Genomic DNA, 16,879 nt, shown 5'->3' on the forward strand with positions numbered 1-16,879 from the left:
GTGTCATTTTTGTCCTTAGCCATGTATAAAAGCAACATACTAATGTTTACACTAACAGTAGATTTTAGTTTTATTATAGAGCTGTGTATCTATTGGCATAACATTAATTCTGTGGACGAAAACTATGTATAAGAATATTATCAATAGTATTCACTGATTCTTGAACTCCTGGTTTCAAGTGATCCTCCAGCCTCTGCCTCCCAAAGCCCTGGTATTACAGTGCCCAGCCGGTATCAACTGATTGTAAAAGATTACTAAATTCCACTAAATTATAAATAGTATTTGTTGAGTAACAAATTTTTCTTAGATATTATTTATTTAGTCAGCAGCAGTTAGTTTCCAAAGAGGCATCATCAGCAGGGGTTCTTAACTCTTTACAGAGATGGGGTTACTGTCACACTCATTTTTCTCATCAGTTTGGGAGCCAGAGAGACTTACGCAAATTCATTCCAAGTCTGTTCTTTATTGTAACTACAGCTTAATTTTTTTATCTTCAATATGTTTTGTAATCATAGTTTATGCTTGCCGTCACCGAAAATATTTACTAACTAAACTAGTGAACCACATTGACTTTTTTTTTTAAAGACCATACCTTTAGAATATTGTCTATTTTGAGTTTCAGAATAGAAGTATCATCACATGGTAGCCTGTTTTCTATAAAATCATACAATTCAATAAAAAATATTTGTTGAAAACCTGTTAATCTTGCTAATGAGCTTCAGTTCAAGTTAGTATTTGCTGATCTGTATCCTGTAGTGTTCAATCTCAGGATTTAATTTGAAGGGAATTAATACTAGGTTACCTCTTTATAGGTATAAATCATAATGCTGTTTTGTTTTTTTGACCTTGCTTTTTGTTTTTAAACCCTTCAAATTGCATATATACAAGCATTTTAACTTAAGTCTCAACTAATGTCTGAATATCCATAATTCAGCCTTTGTCATGCTTTGCAAACCTAATTAGGTTAATGTGTTTTTTTCAGGATTTTAAAATTATTTTTCTTACGTGCCAGGTTTAATCTTGCACCTTGTTATTGAGGCGAAAACAATTCAGTTTTGTTGTATTTTTCCTCTTGCTCTTAACAACATAATGCCATAGAGGAGATAAAACCTCTGCTCTATCCTTTGTGCCATGAGGTTCGGAGGGAGGTTCGGAGGGCAAAAGACTTTTTTTTTTTTTTTTTTTTTTTTGCTCCAAGCTAGAAGAGGGTAAGATATTAGAGGTGAGATTTGTTTTTTCTTTTTTTTTTTTAAGACGGAATCTTCCTGTGTCGTGCAGGCTGGAGTGCAGTGATGTGACCTCAGCTCACTGCAACCTCCACCTCCCAGGTTCAAGCGATTCTTTTGCCTCAGCCTCCTGAGTAGCTAGGATTACAGGCGCCTGCCACCACACCTGGCTAATTTTTGTATTTTTAGTAGAGATGGGGTTTCACCATGTTGGCCAGGCTGATCTTGAACTCCTGACCTCAGGTGATCTGCCTGCCTTGGCCTCCCAAAGTGCTGGGATTACAGGCGTGAGCCACCATGCCTGGCCGAGATTTTTTTTTTTTTTTTTTTTAAACCACTCTAGTTAGCTATCCCTCTCCGAATATTGGATAGGAATGTAATCACATTTTAACTGTTTTCAAGTGTGTGTTGTACTACTGGAGGGTACACAATTTCCAATTATCTGTTAAGGAGAAACTAAAAACATTTGAAACTTTGAACAGCTTTCGTTTTGAGGCATTACAAGATTTTGAAAAAAACAAAACAAAAAACACCCTAATGTTGAAGTTACTATGGCCCTAAGAAAAGCCCTATGTTTTGATTATTTCGATTATGTCTTCTATCCTGAAAAGTAGCCATCTTACAGGGATTGCAAAGATCTAAGTCTGTTCTGGTATGCAAAGCTGGATGATTTTGAACTTGACACCAGCTAAGCCATTTCCCAGAGATTTATGAGGACTGATCAAAATACATTTATTATACTGGTAAAATGTTTCTATATAAATACAGTGATAGTTACTATTACTGATATTATAGGTTTTTTTTTTAATTCTGAAATGACTTTAGATACACTGCTCCCTGCTTGAAGTCTTGAGTCCTCCTTTTTGCTTGCTTTCCGTCTTTTTCTTCATTCCCTTAGGTTTTAAGAACAGCTACAAAGTTTTGAAATTGCTTTATAGTTTGGCTCTTTTAAAGCTGTAGGCTAAGAATGTTGACACAGGAAGGTCTTCCATCCTGCTTTACCCATTAACGATGTCTATAATGCAGTATCATTGTTTCCTCCTCACAGGAACTGACCGATATGGCCAGGAATACAATACAGTCTTAGTGATACAGAGTCATTTTGTGTCTGTTCTGAACATGATTTATGCTTGGTCCACAGTTAATTTTTATTTATTCTGTAAGTCCTTTTGAATAAATAAAAATGTTTATAATGGAAAAGATCCTGTAGAATAAAGGGGAAAGGAACTGAAGAGTAATTAATTGCAAATCAGAATTACGTTTCTTATTTTATTGATACGCTTTCAACAGGTCCATAAAGTCACAATTATTTTTATAGTAATAGATTATGATTTGCCTTTTGTGCTCTCATTCTCTTTTGAATATACAGTCAGGTTTTCCAGAGATCATATATTAATATGTGATGATATCACTGCCCTGACAGCTAATGGAATGTGTGCTTGTGTATTCTTGTGTTTTAAACATTTCTGAGTTTTAACATTTAATATGGTATATAGCAATAGATATGAACTACATAAACAAAAGCTCAGTAATGAGTTTAAAAGAGCCCTGAGACCAGAGTTTGAGAACCATTTTTCTCTGGCATAGTTAAATTGAAGTTGCTGACTTTTCCTTGTAATCTCATGTTTGTTGTAGGGAAGCATAACCTCTTCTCTTTCTGCTCTCTCGGGATAGAATGGGAAGTATTATTTTAAGAGTCTTGCTCTGTCACCTAGGCTAGAGTGCAGTGGCACAATCAAAGCTCACTGCATGATCATAGCTCATTGCAGCCTTGAAATCCTGGGCTCAAGTGAACCTCCTATGTCAGCCTCCCCAATAACTACAGGCATGTGCCACCATCCCCAGCTAATTTTTAAAAATTTTTGTAGAGACAGGGGTCCTTCTGTGTTGCCCAGGCTGGTCTCAAACTCCTGACCTCAGGCAACCCTCCCTGCCTCAGCCTCCCAAAGTGCTGGGATTATAGGTGTGAGCCACCATGCCCAGCTTAAAATGTGAATTTTAAGTGTGATTGCTGCAATTCAGGAAGGTGGCTCTTAACAGTTCTTGCTTAAAGGAAGAAAGCTGAAAATAAAGAGACAGAGATGTTTCTTAACAATACTGGCCAGAATTACTGTCTTTTGATGTGCTCTCATCACTGGAAGGGCCCAAGCATAAATCAAACAGCTATTGAGAGTATTTTTAAAGAAGATTTATAGTTCAGATAGGGAACTATACTACGAGGAATCTAATAATACAAAGTTCCTTTAAAACACGCTTAAAATCCTATAATTTTGGGGCTGGAACCAATTTGGCTGCATGTAAATTTTAACAATAACAAATAAAATGGTGTTCTTGTTCATAGGTATCACCCAGTTAAATGCTTTCCCATCTTTTAAAAAATTAAAATGAATTACAAAAATAGACTTTCTTTGTTATTTGTTAGCCCTGTTTCTTTCTCCCATTTAAATGTGATATATTTAACTTGCTTACTATTTTTTTCCTATGTATTTTATTTCAGTTGGTCGCATTATGTTTCAGCTCTTCTCAGACATATGTCCAAAAACATGCAAAAACTTCCTTTGCTTGTGCTCAGGTAAGTGAATTATTATTTCCAATGAGAAGCTGTGGCTTACAGTTTTACCTTGCTGAACAGAATAGATATTTTCCTGGAAGAATAATGGACTCGTGAAATTAGTTTTGTGAATTTAAAAAAAAAAAGAGTTACTTATACTGACTTTTATATGAAATCAGGGAAGCATTTCTTAAGGGGAAGAGATTAGAAAGGAATGATCTCAAAAATGAAAAAGAGTAAGAATCTACGTTATATAATGGAAACTTCTCTATACATTTTAATTTATAAAATAATAGCACACATTCAAAACTGATTTGGTAGAATTTTATGAATTTCACTACTTTGAAAAAATTTAGTATTCCAAATTTTACAATAAATTTTAAATAAATAGAAAAAATGGGGAGGGAAACATCTATAATGTTACTTTAAAATTAGAACAAACTGGCCGGGTGCGGTGGCTCAAGCCTGTAATCCCAGCACTTTGGGAGGCCGAGGCAGGTGGATCACCTGAGGTCAGGAGTTCAAGACTAGCCTCGCCAACATGGTGAAACCCCGTCTCTACTAAAAATACAAAAATTAGCCGGGCGTGGTGGCAGGCGCCTGTAATCCCAGCTACTCAGGAGGCTGAGGCAAGAGAATCACTTGAACCCGGGAGGCGGAGCTTGCAATGAGCCAAGATTGCGCCATTGCACTCCAGCCTGGGGGACAAGAGCCAGACTTTGTCTCAAAAAAAAAAAAAAAAAAAATTAGAACACACTGAAATTTAAAATTCTTACTTGGATACACATATGCAATTTTTGCACTAACTCCTTGATTTTGTTATTTTTTTATTTGGGACGGAGTCTGACTCTGTCTCAAAAACAGGCTGGAGTGCGGTAGTGTGATCTCAGCTCACTGCAACCTCCACCTCCCAGATTCCAGTGATTCTCCTGCCTCAGCCTCCTGAGTAGCTGGGACTACAGGCCTGCGCCACCACACCTGGCTAATTTTTGTATTTTTTTTTTTAGAGGCAGAATTTCACCCTGTTGGCCAAGCTGATTTCAAACTCCTGACCTCAAGTGATCTGCCTCGGCCTCCCAAAATGTTGGGATTACAGGCGTGTGCCATTGTGCCTGACCTCATTCTTTGACTAGAGTGATAAGTGTGTCTAATATTATGTCCTATAGCATGTAGAGTCTGTACCACACAATTTTACATTTACATGCTGCTTTGTATTATTTATTTTGGTTTGCGTGCATGTGTGTATGTTAAATTATCATGTCATCTATTTCTTATATCTCTTCCAGTGCCTAGCACACAGGAAAGATTTGACACAGGATTAATTGGTTTGTTCTTTCCATGGAAGGATGTATATATAATTAAACTTCATTTCTTTTTTTTTTTTTTTTTTTCCAGGAGAGAAAGGCCTTGGGAAAACAACTGGGAAGAAGTTATGTTATAAAGGTTCTACGTTCCATCGTGTGGTTAAAAACTTTATGATTCAGGGTGGGGACTTCAGTGAAGGTAGAGCTAAAAGTTGTGTTCCTAATAACTCCATCTATCAGTTTTTCAAGTATTTCATTATTACTTTTAGTTGTAAATATTGTGTCAATTACGGTATGATATAAAATGTGGTCAGTGAATACTTGTTGGATGAGTGAATATTATAGATCCAGAATGTATGAAAAAGCAAAGTACCACGTAAGACATTTTATTTTGTTCTTGTGCAGTTTATTTTATTAATATTATAGTTACTTACTGAATTCCTTTACAATGAATGCCAAAGTACTGTCTGATTGCTTTTGTTCTGGAATGTTTTTGGTGTTATTACTGTTTGAAATAAGTAGGTTGTGAAGATGACTTTTTTGATGGTATTTATTGTAATGGGACTTGACATATATTTTAAAGATGAAGTTGATTGATGACTCTGAGAATTTTGATTTTTGCAGCAGTTATAACATTCCAAGGTTTCCTTCAGCAAATTGAAGTTATCAAAAATGATTTCTGTGTTAGTATATTTTTAATGTTCATTATGGCTTAAAGTAGCTCATTATTTGCAGGTAATGGAAAAGGTGGAGAATCAATTTATGGTGGATATTTTAAAGGTAAGGCTTAATATTTTACGGTCTTTTGTTTCAGTTCTGATATTAAAGCAAGTTTGATCATATACTTTTAATGAGAAGAGGTTTACTTATAGTTCACTTTTTGCATGAAACTAATGCTGCATGAAAATACTTTATTTGCATGAATTTGGGGATAAATTATATTGTAATATATAATTTTTAATTGACAAGATTAATTAAGGCTAACTTTATGGTTAAACATGACTTTCAGCATGGAGGTTAGGCAACTATATACATGAAAACTCCTATCTTCCTGCCTAAAACTGTCAACATATTCTTTTGTTTATAGAGAATGTGGTCTTTTGCAAAATGAAAAGGTAAGAGAACGAAGCTCAGTAACACAAACTCCAATTCTGTTCCCTTGCACCCTTCCTAATAAATTTATGGACAGTCTGGGTCAGGTTGTGGCTGGATTTCTATATTGCTTGAAGACTTGGAAAATTCTGTGTATTATTTCATACATGCTTCTGTATCTTTTTTCATTTCCCAATGGGTTATTAATTTCACATCAGAGAAAAGAGTCTAGTTGTGGGGTTTTTTTCCCCCTAAACCAAGCAATTTCTTTGAATAAAAGTTGAAATTTCCTTTTTCAAAGGTTTGTATGTTTTCTTTTGTATATTAGAACTATGACTGTGTTTATTCTCATAATAGTAGCATCTGCATAAATCTAACTATTGCACTTGCCCCAAAAAGCCTTAGAAAAGTCAGTTGCAGAGATTTGTAATGAAATCTAATATTACTAGGTTTTAACGCTATAATAGCTTCAGTGTTATAATAGTCTTTTATATTTCCTTTGGGGGAAAATGGATTACTACTCTTTTTCAGAAGCCTGTTCCCAAGGTAATCACTTTTTAAAGTTTTCTGTGTTTCTGTTTGTTCTGAAGAAGATTTGTTTGTATGAATGTTAAAAGGACATTTAAGTTAGTTTTCAAGGATATTCCTGCTGGAATTAAAGTAACTCTAAGTGATCTTTATCACAGATTTTTTTTTCCTTTGAACTAGTAGGAAACAGCTATTTAGCTGGTTCTATTATGTAGCAATTTAAAACTAATGCTGTAGGCCACTTTGTGGTTGTTCCCTGTGGCAGATACTTTTGTACCTTAAAATTGTATTTTGCTATTTAAATTTTTGTTTCACAGGGCTTTCTTCCTTAGATAATTTTGTGATACAATTGAGTATACACATACTTAATTTAGATATGTTCCTGTAACTTAATATAACATAATTTTTTTGTCTTACAGTCTAGCTTCAGTTAAGTTGAATAATAAATTTACCGTATAAAAATTAAACACCTAAAAAGATTATTAAACTTCTTCCATGTATAGCACATTAGGCAAGCTAATTGGAAATTTGGAGGAAGTAAGCTAGAAATTTTTCTAAAATTTTACTAGTTTTCCCTGAAAGTTAATAATTTAAATATCATTTAGCCAAAGTATGTTACTACTAAAAGTGACTGTTCTAAGGCTGTTTGTGTGAAGTATTAAATATATGTTCTTTTCCTCAAGGCTTTAATTAGTATCTTTTGGCCTTTTTATGCTTTTGTTATTTGATTAGCTTAAATTTTTCTTTTCTGAGTGTTCAGTCAAGTTATCTGTACTGACCAGAAGAGGAATTTCATCTTTTGCTTTCTATTTATTACTTGAACATTACTTTAAAGTGACTTATAATTGGAGACTGACAAATTTGTGTTTTCTTCAAACAGATGAAAACTTTATTCTCAAACATGACAGAGCGTTCCTTTTATCAATGGCAAATCGAGGGAAACATACCAATGGTTCCCAGTTTTTCATGTGAGTAGGCATAATTCAGAGATGAGCTTTTCTTAAACAGAGAAGCGCTGTTCATAAGAAAGATGGTATAGTTAAACCAAGTTTAATGATAAAATTCTGTCAGCTTTATTTTTATTATTAATTTCTAATATCATAGTAACTTATAAGGTCTAACAACTGCCTCAGCATTCAGCATATATCCTGAATTGGAAGAATGGGACTTAAAAAACTTAAAACTTATACATTGTTTTCAAAATATGCCGTCATCTTCAGAAAAGATGACGGCATATTTAAGCCCCTGTCAAATTCGAGTGCTGACTTTACCAAAACTAGATTGGAACATAAACTATTGATGAACATGTAAAAATTGTTCATAGACGACTATTCAGTTACTGTACCCCCTCAACAGGGAAAGCAGTTTGAGTAAACCATTGCATGGTTGTTTTTTTCTCTTACTGTTGCTCTTTGAGGCAATTTTGAGAGAGGTACTATTATTTTCTGATGTTGTATAGAGACAGGTGACCTGCTGTTGAGCGAGCATTTTAAAAACTCATTTTATGAGGTCTCCATGCATAATTGAAATAACCCAATGTTGCTGTCATTTCCACCAAAATTTATGAGATTGTCACTCAGGAAACTTAAGAATACTAAATTTGCTTTTGAAAAAGCAAATATATTTACATGGATGTGCATTGCACAACCAAAAACTTACCTTTTTATTATCTGAAAATTCTAAATAAATCCTTTGGCATACTTTTAGTTATATTCTTATCTAAGGCTGCTTCAAAACCTATTTTTATCATAATTCTATCATATAAAATGTGAAAGATAACTGTCCAGCATGAGGGTTATTGCTTTTGATTGGAAGTGAATCTCAGTTGTGCTATGTATGTTGGAGAAATATTTCATTAATGATTTATTGAAAACATTTTCTTTGTCATCTTTCTGAATGAATGAGTATGAATGGCGCTTCCCTGTCTTTAAAGGAGTATATTACTGACATACAAAACTCAAATGTTAAATTTGTCTGAAAAATATATTTCTACATGATCTGATAAAGTTCAGATAAGGGGCATTCTGTTCCTAAGAATGTCCTAAAAATGGAAAGCTGATAAAAGATTATGCTTAGAATTATACAGGTAAAAGACCTGCAACAGTTGTTCTCTTGTTTTGATCCCATAGGTTATTTGTTATTACTCTTCTTTAACAGAGTGATTTTCTATTCTTAACCTTCTTAAGAGCCAATACAGAGTAGAAAGAAATATTTTCAGAAAGCCTTTTTAATAGTAACTTAGTGTAAAAATTGTTTATCCTTTGGTTGAGGTTTCCCATTTCCATTTTTAAGCTTATCTGAACTGTGAACATGAAAAACATAATGATTCATTGGTCAAGAAGCTACCATTTGAGGGCTCTAAAGTTTCTTTTAGATTTCCTTTTTTATATCAGTACAATTAAAATTTGATTTATCAAGTAGCAGCAGCTTCTTGATATTGTTACATACATTAGCTTGTTCATAAAATGTTAGAGTTAAAACTCATTAAAAATGCTATCGTTAAACATACACTAATTAAAATTCAGTATACGAGATTCTCCCTTCAAAAACATCTTATTTTTATTTTATTTAGTACTTGCTTCAGTATTTTCTAGGAATATCTAGTAAAGGCCTTTACTGTTTTCCACATGGCCTAATTTTGTATTGGACTACGATTTTTGAGAAGGAATGCCGAATACAAAATTTTGAATCAATAAATTACAATTATAATTTTTATACTTATTTTCAAAGTTAATTTACTTTAGATGGCAGTAAAATCACTGTGAACTTCTGATTGAAAGAAAATTTTTTAGTTTGAAATTTCCTTCTGGAAAGGGGTTTGCAGTCCCTTTGGAAAGGAGTAAGCAATCTTGGAAGTAATTGAGTATTTAATCCTCCTATATTTTTTCTGAAGATTTTTGTGTCAGTATACTTTCTTTATGCTGGCTAGAAAGATCAGTTCTCAAGAGTTGCAGGATAAAATCAAATTAACTTTCATGTTTCAGAACTAAAACATATCCTTGCATTTATGGGAAGGTTAGGTAAAAATGGAGATGGTGGCTGATAAAATAAAAATCTTTGAAACTATGTTTTTACAAGCCCAAAGCCTTTTGGAGTTGAAAGTATTAAAAAAAGTATGATATGCTATCTTCAGGTTGTGTATATGATCACAGATAATAGCTCTGATGGTCACAGAGCTTGCTGATGGCTTCCAAAGGATGGCTCCTGCCTTTTACCCTGTTACCACAGCTCCTCATATGGCACTTTGAGTGGCAGTTCTGGAATCTGAAAAAGAAAGGATAGTGTAAGAATGGTGGTAAAATAAAAAGAACTGTCTTTATAGTTCCTGCTTTATAGGCTCAATAAGGATTTTTAATACATCCTTGCAAAATTGTTTTTGTAGTTTTTGTTACGAATCTGTTACTTTGCAATTCCTAAGGAGTAGATTTGGTGCTGTTAGTGTGGGTATTTGCAAAACATCCCTCAAGGATTCTTGTGTTTTGTGCATTAACTACTGTCTTCATTACTTACACATTTAAAAACTCCCCCTTCCTTAGGCATATGTCATTTTTATTCAACATAATTTTGCATATATTGCTTTCTTTGGCTGGAACAATTATATACATGATGAAAATCAGATTTTCTTCTATAAATCTATTTGTAATTTTTACAGTAACTTTATTTCTAGTACTGTATTTGTCATAATGATTTTGCTCTCGGGGGTCTATATAGAAGAAAACTTGATTCTTTTTGGAATAATACTGCTCAAGAAATGTGGAAGAAGTGATATATGGCACTATCCCCATGAATCACTAAGGAAACAGTGGTTTTATTTTGAACATTTTTGAAGAAATTCAAAGATTTGGGACTAAAGTTACCAAGTTAATTTGGTATTTATTTTGTCCTTTGTATTCTTATTTTTTAGGTTAAAGAATAGGAAGAAACCACAATAAAAGCTGGAATTATAAAGTCATAGAGTGGAAAGGGATTTAGAGATTATCTAGTCCAACCTTTTCATTCTGTAGATTATGCTAAATTCTTGAAAAGTCATGTAAAGTCCAGGTTATAGAAATTTTATTTACAATCTGGAAGAAACTGATAGCTAGAAAAAGAATGCTGCATACTTATTCATATTATTAATGCCTTTACTATAAATTTAAGCTTATTTAAGCTCAAAATTTTATTAACCACTCTGCTCTGAATTTATTTTAGTTAAGGATTAGAAGCATCAGATATTTTGCTGGAAAACAAAATGACATTTGGGGAAACATTCTTTCCCCTTTTGCTGTTACTGATAGCTTATTAATTCTGGCTGTAATTTTTTTGTCTTTATATACATTAATCAAAAAGACAGATGTTGTATAAAATAGTCATGAAAAAGATTGAGTAAATAGTTTATAGCTTTGTAGTAACGTCTGGGATAGGACACTAATATAGCTGTCAGGAAACCTTGATTTTAGTTTCCTATGTACCTTGAGTTCGTTTTTCTTAAACATTGGTATGAAAATATGGATGTAAAAGGAAGAAGGTATTTTGTAGGGTAGTTGTAAGTTCCTGAATGTGTGGAATGATTTATGTGCAAACATTGTCTTGCCTAATGGAAGTAGTCATAATTGCCTAGTTTTCATTAGTCTGAAAAATGTCTTAAAGAAGTATTGGGCTCATCTTAAATCAAGAGCAACAGAAGTCTCTTCATCAGCTGCTGTTAGAACATGAGTCTGCGCAGCCATAGCGTAGAGATCTGCAGACCCTGCAAGAACAGTTCCTGTCACTGGCCACTGTCAGTGGTCATTAATAATTATAACAATGTAAGAAAACAAGATAATATAGAAGAGTCAAACTTTGAACTTTAAACAAAACATGTTTGCTACATTTTAACAGTCATAAATAGGGCAATGGTGGGGGCGGGGCATAAGAAGTTTTAGAATATGTTTTATGTCATTTAAGAATCTGACTTGCAAGTACCTGAATGGGAGAGAAGTGCTGATTATTACAAAGTAGTGGAGCAAGGAGAGTTGAGGAGTAGTTGGTTTTAAGGGGTTTGTAAAGCTGTGTTGATGTTTTGGGTAATAAAACTAGATTCGGGGTAGAAATCCTTTTTCTATCCACGTATTCATAAATTTATGTAAGAAGAAATGCTAGTAAGTGTTAATAAACTGAGAAGCTCTAGCTTTTTCCTCCCTTTTTTTGGGGTAATACTTTCATATGTTAATTTCAGATTTTTTCATGAGCAAAGATGTTCATGAAACTTAGCCATAAACCATATTCTCTGAATATCAAGTGTCATCCCTAACATTCAGGCTTAATAACTTAATGTTTATGTGACTTATGTGCTAGCAATGTGGAAGAAATTTTTTATCTAGTAATGTTTGGTGTGTATTATCTTAACATTAGTGCTGAATTTTAGAAAGCACTTCTATTTTGGTGACTTTTGGAACACATGGGTAGAGCATTGTCAAGTGGCTCGGTTAGTTTCCATTACCCTTATACAGGTGTTGTCATTCTGTACAATTTGGTGCCTCTTCCCTGACAGCGTGATAGTTTCAGGAGTTGAAGGGAAAGCATTGCATGTTAAAAGCTAAAGTGGACAGAAGTTATCTTTATTTCCCTCTTCTGTACTACTTTACACCTACAGTCACTTATTTTTTTTTTGCAACATTCATTGAAAACTCCACATTATTTCAAACATTATGTTCTTTTTTGACTTATTCATGTTGTCAATGCCTTTATGATAATTTTAAGCTTATTTTTAAATATTTCAACATTTATTACATTCAAAACTCTTATAAAGCATTTTGTTCATGGTATAATAGTATTTTGATCTGAGTAGTAATAGATTTATTTGTTTAAATATAGATAAAAATTGGTCAGTGTGTGTTCTCCAAAAAAAAAATCTTCATAATGGGGAAAATCAGAGATTAGACAGGAAAAGAAGATATTGTGGCTAAGATTTGACTGCACTTACGCTTTCATCTCTCTTGCCTTTTTATTCTCTGAGAAGGTCCCTAAAATTGTAGTTAATGCTGCTTTATTATTATGTTCAGTGACTTAACTTCAATGTGTATCTAATATCACTGACCAGTAACTAGGGTCCAAACATTTGCTCATTAACTCCTGAAAGTAGTCTGTTGTGATACGTCACCAAACAAAGGTTTCAAATGTAGAAGAATGAAAGGTTCTTTAATTATTTGATGTGAATTAGTGAAAAGTTCCTTGAAATTTTATTTTGGATGATCTTAACTCACTTTTTTCTAATGAAATTTTTGCTTTCAACTGGTAGTAACTGGTCCTGGGCATTCAGATTTTTATATTTATGTATGTATGCAAGATACACTATTCTCTTTTGAGAAAATGTTGTCTTAGCTGATTTCTGGGATTTGTGAAAGGAAATGTAATATGTTAATAGCTATTATTGGCACTCTATGTTACAATATTAAGGATCTAAATAGATTCCCACTTAGCCACGATGCTTTTCTTAAGCATAATTCATCTCTACGTAAATATCCCATATGAAAGAAAATTTAGAGCCCTCCATTTAAAAAAGCTTTCTTGCTCTGCATAAAACTTGAAAATAATTAATTTCAAAGTTATATTGATATTAAAACATAGATTCAGTCTTGTCTTAAAAGTGTATTACAATTTATTTCTTGCCATTTTTGTGTAAAATTTACAGAAAGAGTGTTACACCGTGCGCTCCAAAGGTAATGTCTCATTACTCTAAGGCTCTCTCTCTTTCTTTGCCTTTATCTCTTTAATTCTGTTGTTATGTGCATTGAAACATTTTAAGAAAAAAAAAAAACTTTCTGCTTTATCTGTATAGCAGCAGTACATGTAAAACAAGTGCATTTTATTTTTCATGGTTAATCCTGGGAACTATATTTTAACTTCAGTGGCTTGTTTCCACCAAGTTCCTGTACATCTTCTGGTGGGGGAGTGGGGTTATTAGTTTATAGTATGGTTTTAGTTTTCATTTCAGTGTGGAATTAGTCATTTCTGTATAAGGGCAAAAGGTTCTTTGATAATGGTGTAAAACTATAGTTTGTTTTTGGAGTAGCAGTGACACTTGTCAATTTCTAGGATTTATAAGGCTTAAATACCTTGCACACATGTTTTTTAAAGTAGATTCAGGGGTCGGGAAAACTGAAAAATCACTGTCTTTAAGTACAAGAGAAAAATGGAAATGCATAAATATTGAAAGGTTTTATAATTTGAAATGTTCTTTGTGGTTTTTTCTTTTTTAGGTATGTTTTCAAAAGCATATATAAATTTAAACATTTTTGATAGCCTCTGGCCTTAACTTACTGAGCATGTGTCACCATTGCACAGCTCTTTAAACAGCCGCTTTTAAGATCAATGCAATTTTTTTTTTAATTGAAGGTTTTGAAAGATTAAGAGTTAGTGAGATGAGCTCTCTGCCTCTTTTAGTAGAATTGAATAGTCTGGACTGTGGATATTATTTCTCTCCACCCTTTTATAACCCTCTTTGGCTAATGTCCTCTGTTCATCCACATATTAGCCAAGTGCCAGTAACCCTGCTTTACATTGGGATTTCTACTCCTGGAACGTAGGTTGAGAACCCCAGAGGGCTTCTTTTTGTTAAATGCTTTTAGTATTCTTAATATGTAATCTAATCCAATTAAAGTGCAGACTTATATTTCTGTATCTTGAGTGGCAGATGCAAGTAATGGACTTAAATCATTCATATCAGGTTTAGGCACTATGGGCAGGCTGAGTTATCCTTGAAAGAGTCATTCGTGTCTTCATTTGTTTTCTGCACTACTGCTATAAAGGACCAAGTTTGCCTATTCTTGGCAGTTTTCATTTGAATTAAAAACTAAACTTGAATGTCATAAAGATAGCTATTCCATCCTCAAATTGAGTCTCAAGTAGTATGTTGCTGCATCGCTACACTACTCTGGAATGTTTTATTCCACCATTTTCTCCAAAGGTTTGCCATAAAGTGGTTTTTACAACCTTTCTATCAGCCAAGATGGCAAATTGAATTGGGCTCTTTATGTTTTAAGAAAAATTTGCAGGCTTTCCCCAATACTACAGGATCTGTGAGTCATGGGAGAAAGGATCAAAGAAGGAGAAGGAATGTATCTAATCAGGAAACCATACATCGTTTTTACTTCTACATATTTGGGGCTGATCCCTTACACTGTAGAAAAATTTACTTTTCTAAAAGCACTTTTGGCTGGGCGTGGTGGCTCACGCCTATAATCCCAGCACTTTGAGAGGCTGAGGCAGGTGGATCACCTGAGGTCAGGAGTTTGAGACCAGCTTGGCAAACATGGTGAAACCCCGTCTCTACTAAAATTACAGAAATTAGATGGGCCTGGTGGCGCATGCCTGTAATCCCAGCTACTCAGGAGGCTGAGACAGGAGAATCACTTGAATCCGGGAGGCAGAGGTTGCATTGAGCCGAGATCGTGCCATCGCACTCTAGCCTGGGCAACAGAGTGAGACTCCATCTCAAACTAAACAAACAAATAAAAATAAAAGCACTCTTTACATCTTTCATATAATAGAGTCACTAGCTTCTGTACCAATTTCTTGTCTTTAGTGTACTTTGGTAAAGTTTTATAATTAAAACACATTTCTATCTTGAAGTTACCATCCAAGGTGGTTTCTGGATGCTAGTTTAATGGTTTAAACACTAGTGGCTCACTAATTCACTAGATAGTTTTTCTTCTGTTTTCTTTTTGCTGCCTGTTTTTTATTTTTATAATTACATTGGCATGAATTTCCACTTTTCAATCTTCTAAGGAATATTTGAGATTTTTGCTTTTAAAACTTAGTATTTCCTTTAAAATTCTGGAACTTCTTAAGTTGACATTTTAATTTTTTTAAATTAAATTCTGTAGTGCTCTTACAGAACCAAATATTCTTAATGTAAGTATAAGCATTACAAATCCTTGTAGAATAAATATTTTTAGCATTGTTACGAAGGTTAAAAATTGGGTTTTGTTCACTTACATGTCTTAAAATTGCCCTAAAATGAATACAGAAATTTATATGGCAGCTTCTAGTATGGTTGACTGCTTTAACATGGCCTGACATCTAGTGATATTTTTCTCTCTTTCAAATTTCTGTTTTCTATCTCTTAAATATCTGTTTCTCATTCTTATAAATCAAGATGCTTGTAGTATATAATTCTGAGACTAATTATCTGCTTTTGAATTTTTTCCACTGCAATTCATATAATGTGAAGATCTGTGAAAATGCTATGGGAAAACTAGCTTGGGTTCAAAATATCTTAACCAAATATACCCTGTAGGCTTCCCAAGAGTGACTGTCTGACAGTTGGTGACTGTAGAAGAAGCCGGTTGGGTGTTTTCTGGGCCAAGGAAATTTAAAATGTCTGTAATGTTATCCATCATTACTTTTTGCTGTCAGAAGGGATGGCAGATTGAAGCTTTTCTCCCTATCGCATTTTCAGAGTTGCTGTGTCAGAGCTTCACCTTGGGTGAAGGAAGATGGGCAGGAATTCTGGAAACAGAACTCCTGAGACCTACCTCTGCCTGCCTAAAAATGTGGACTGACTCAGTATGAGCAATAACAAATAAGAAAACATTTAAGTGTTTGGGGCAAATGTTAATCACACTTTCTTTCCATAGGGCAAATAGGAGGTGCTTTTCTTAGTTAATTACGGTGATAAATATTGAGGGTTTTTTTTTAAGTGTTTTGTTTTGTTGTTTTGGAGTTGAGAGTAACTTTAATTTTTATGTGTATTCATGCTGTGTATTTATGGCTACAAGTCAAACTGATTTCATATGTATGCATACATATAGTCTAATAGAGATGATTGTAATTCATTATAATCTTGAGTTTTTTAAATTAGTAAGATGGCTACTATTGCTGTTTTGGGGTTTTTAAGGTTAGATATATATCGTGTTTAACTTTTTCCCCTATCTTTTTATCTTTACTTCTTTGTTCTCTACATGCTGTGTTTAAACCTTTCTGCTCTCTTCACCTGAACACATCGTGTTTGACATCATCTTTGTGTTGATGTTTATTACATAGTACCACAAAGCCTGCTCCACACCTGGATGGGTAAGAGTTACATTCTTACTACATTGGGGAAGTGTTTGGGTGGCCAGCCATAAAGAGAGATTGGACCATGGTTGAGCCCTCAAGGGAGCGCTCTTGATGTCTGGCTTAATCTCATAGCAAAAGCTATTCCTTAGGATCACAGA

General features: G+C 33.8%; 1 protein-coding gene and 1 long non-coding RNA gene across 8 annotated transcripts in view; one reads left to right on the forward strand and one right to left on the reverse strand.

The window, feature by feature from the left end:
• The window catches only part of NKTR (natural killer cell triggering receptor), a 48,120-nt gene that overhangs the window by 13,213 nt on the left and 18,028 nt on the right, over nucleotides 1-16,879 (forward strand). For 5 of the 7 annotated variants that reach the window (XM_019023531.4, XM_019023533.4, XM_019023535.4 and 2 more), the window contains 5 exons: nucleotides 3,724-3,798; nucleotides 5,173-5,280; nucleotides 5,817-5,861; nucleotides 7,582-7,669; nucleotides 16,707-16,736. In XM_019023531.4, the coding sequence (XP_018879076.3) occupies nucleotides 3,724-3,798; nucleotides 5,173-5,280; nucleotides 5,817-5,861; nucleotides 7,582-7,669; nucleotides 16,707-16,736 (346 nt within the window). Of the gene's footprint in view, nucleotides 1-3,723; nucleotides 3,799-5,172; nucleotides 5,281-5,816; nucleotides 5,862-7,529; nucleotides 7,670-13,353; nucleotides 16,737-16,879 lie in introns of those variants that run through there. The other 2 variants (XM_055381366.2, XM_055381368.2) reach the window with 2 other exon arrangements.
• Nucleotides 7,568-16,879, reverse strand: part of LOC134758048 (uncharacterized) — a 32,993-nt gene continuing 23,681 nt past the window's right edge. Inside the window, exon 2 of the long non-coding RNA XR_010132799.1 lies at nucleotides 7,568-9,965. This is a non-coding gene — a long non-coding RNA (uncharacterized lncRNA). The remainder of the gene's footprint in view (nucleotides 9,966-16,879) is intronic.

Source organism: Gorilla gorilla, chromosome 2 (assembly GCF_029281585.2).
Source record: "Gorilla gorilla gorilla isolate KB3781 chromosome 2, NHGRI_mGorGor1-v2.1_pri, whole genome shotgun sequence".
Classification (NCBI taxonomy): domain Eukaryota; kingdom Metazoa; phylum Chordata; class Mammalia; order Primates; family Hominidae; genus Gorilla; species Gorilla gorilla.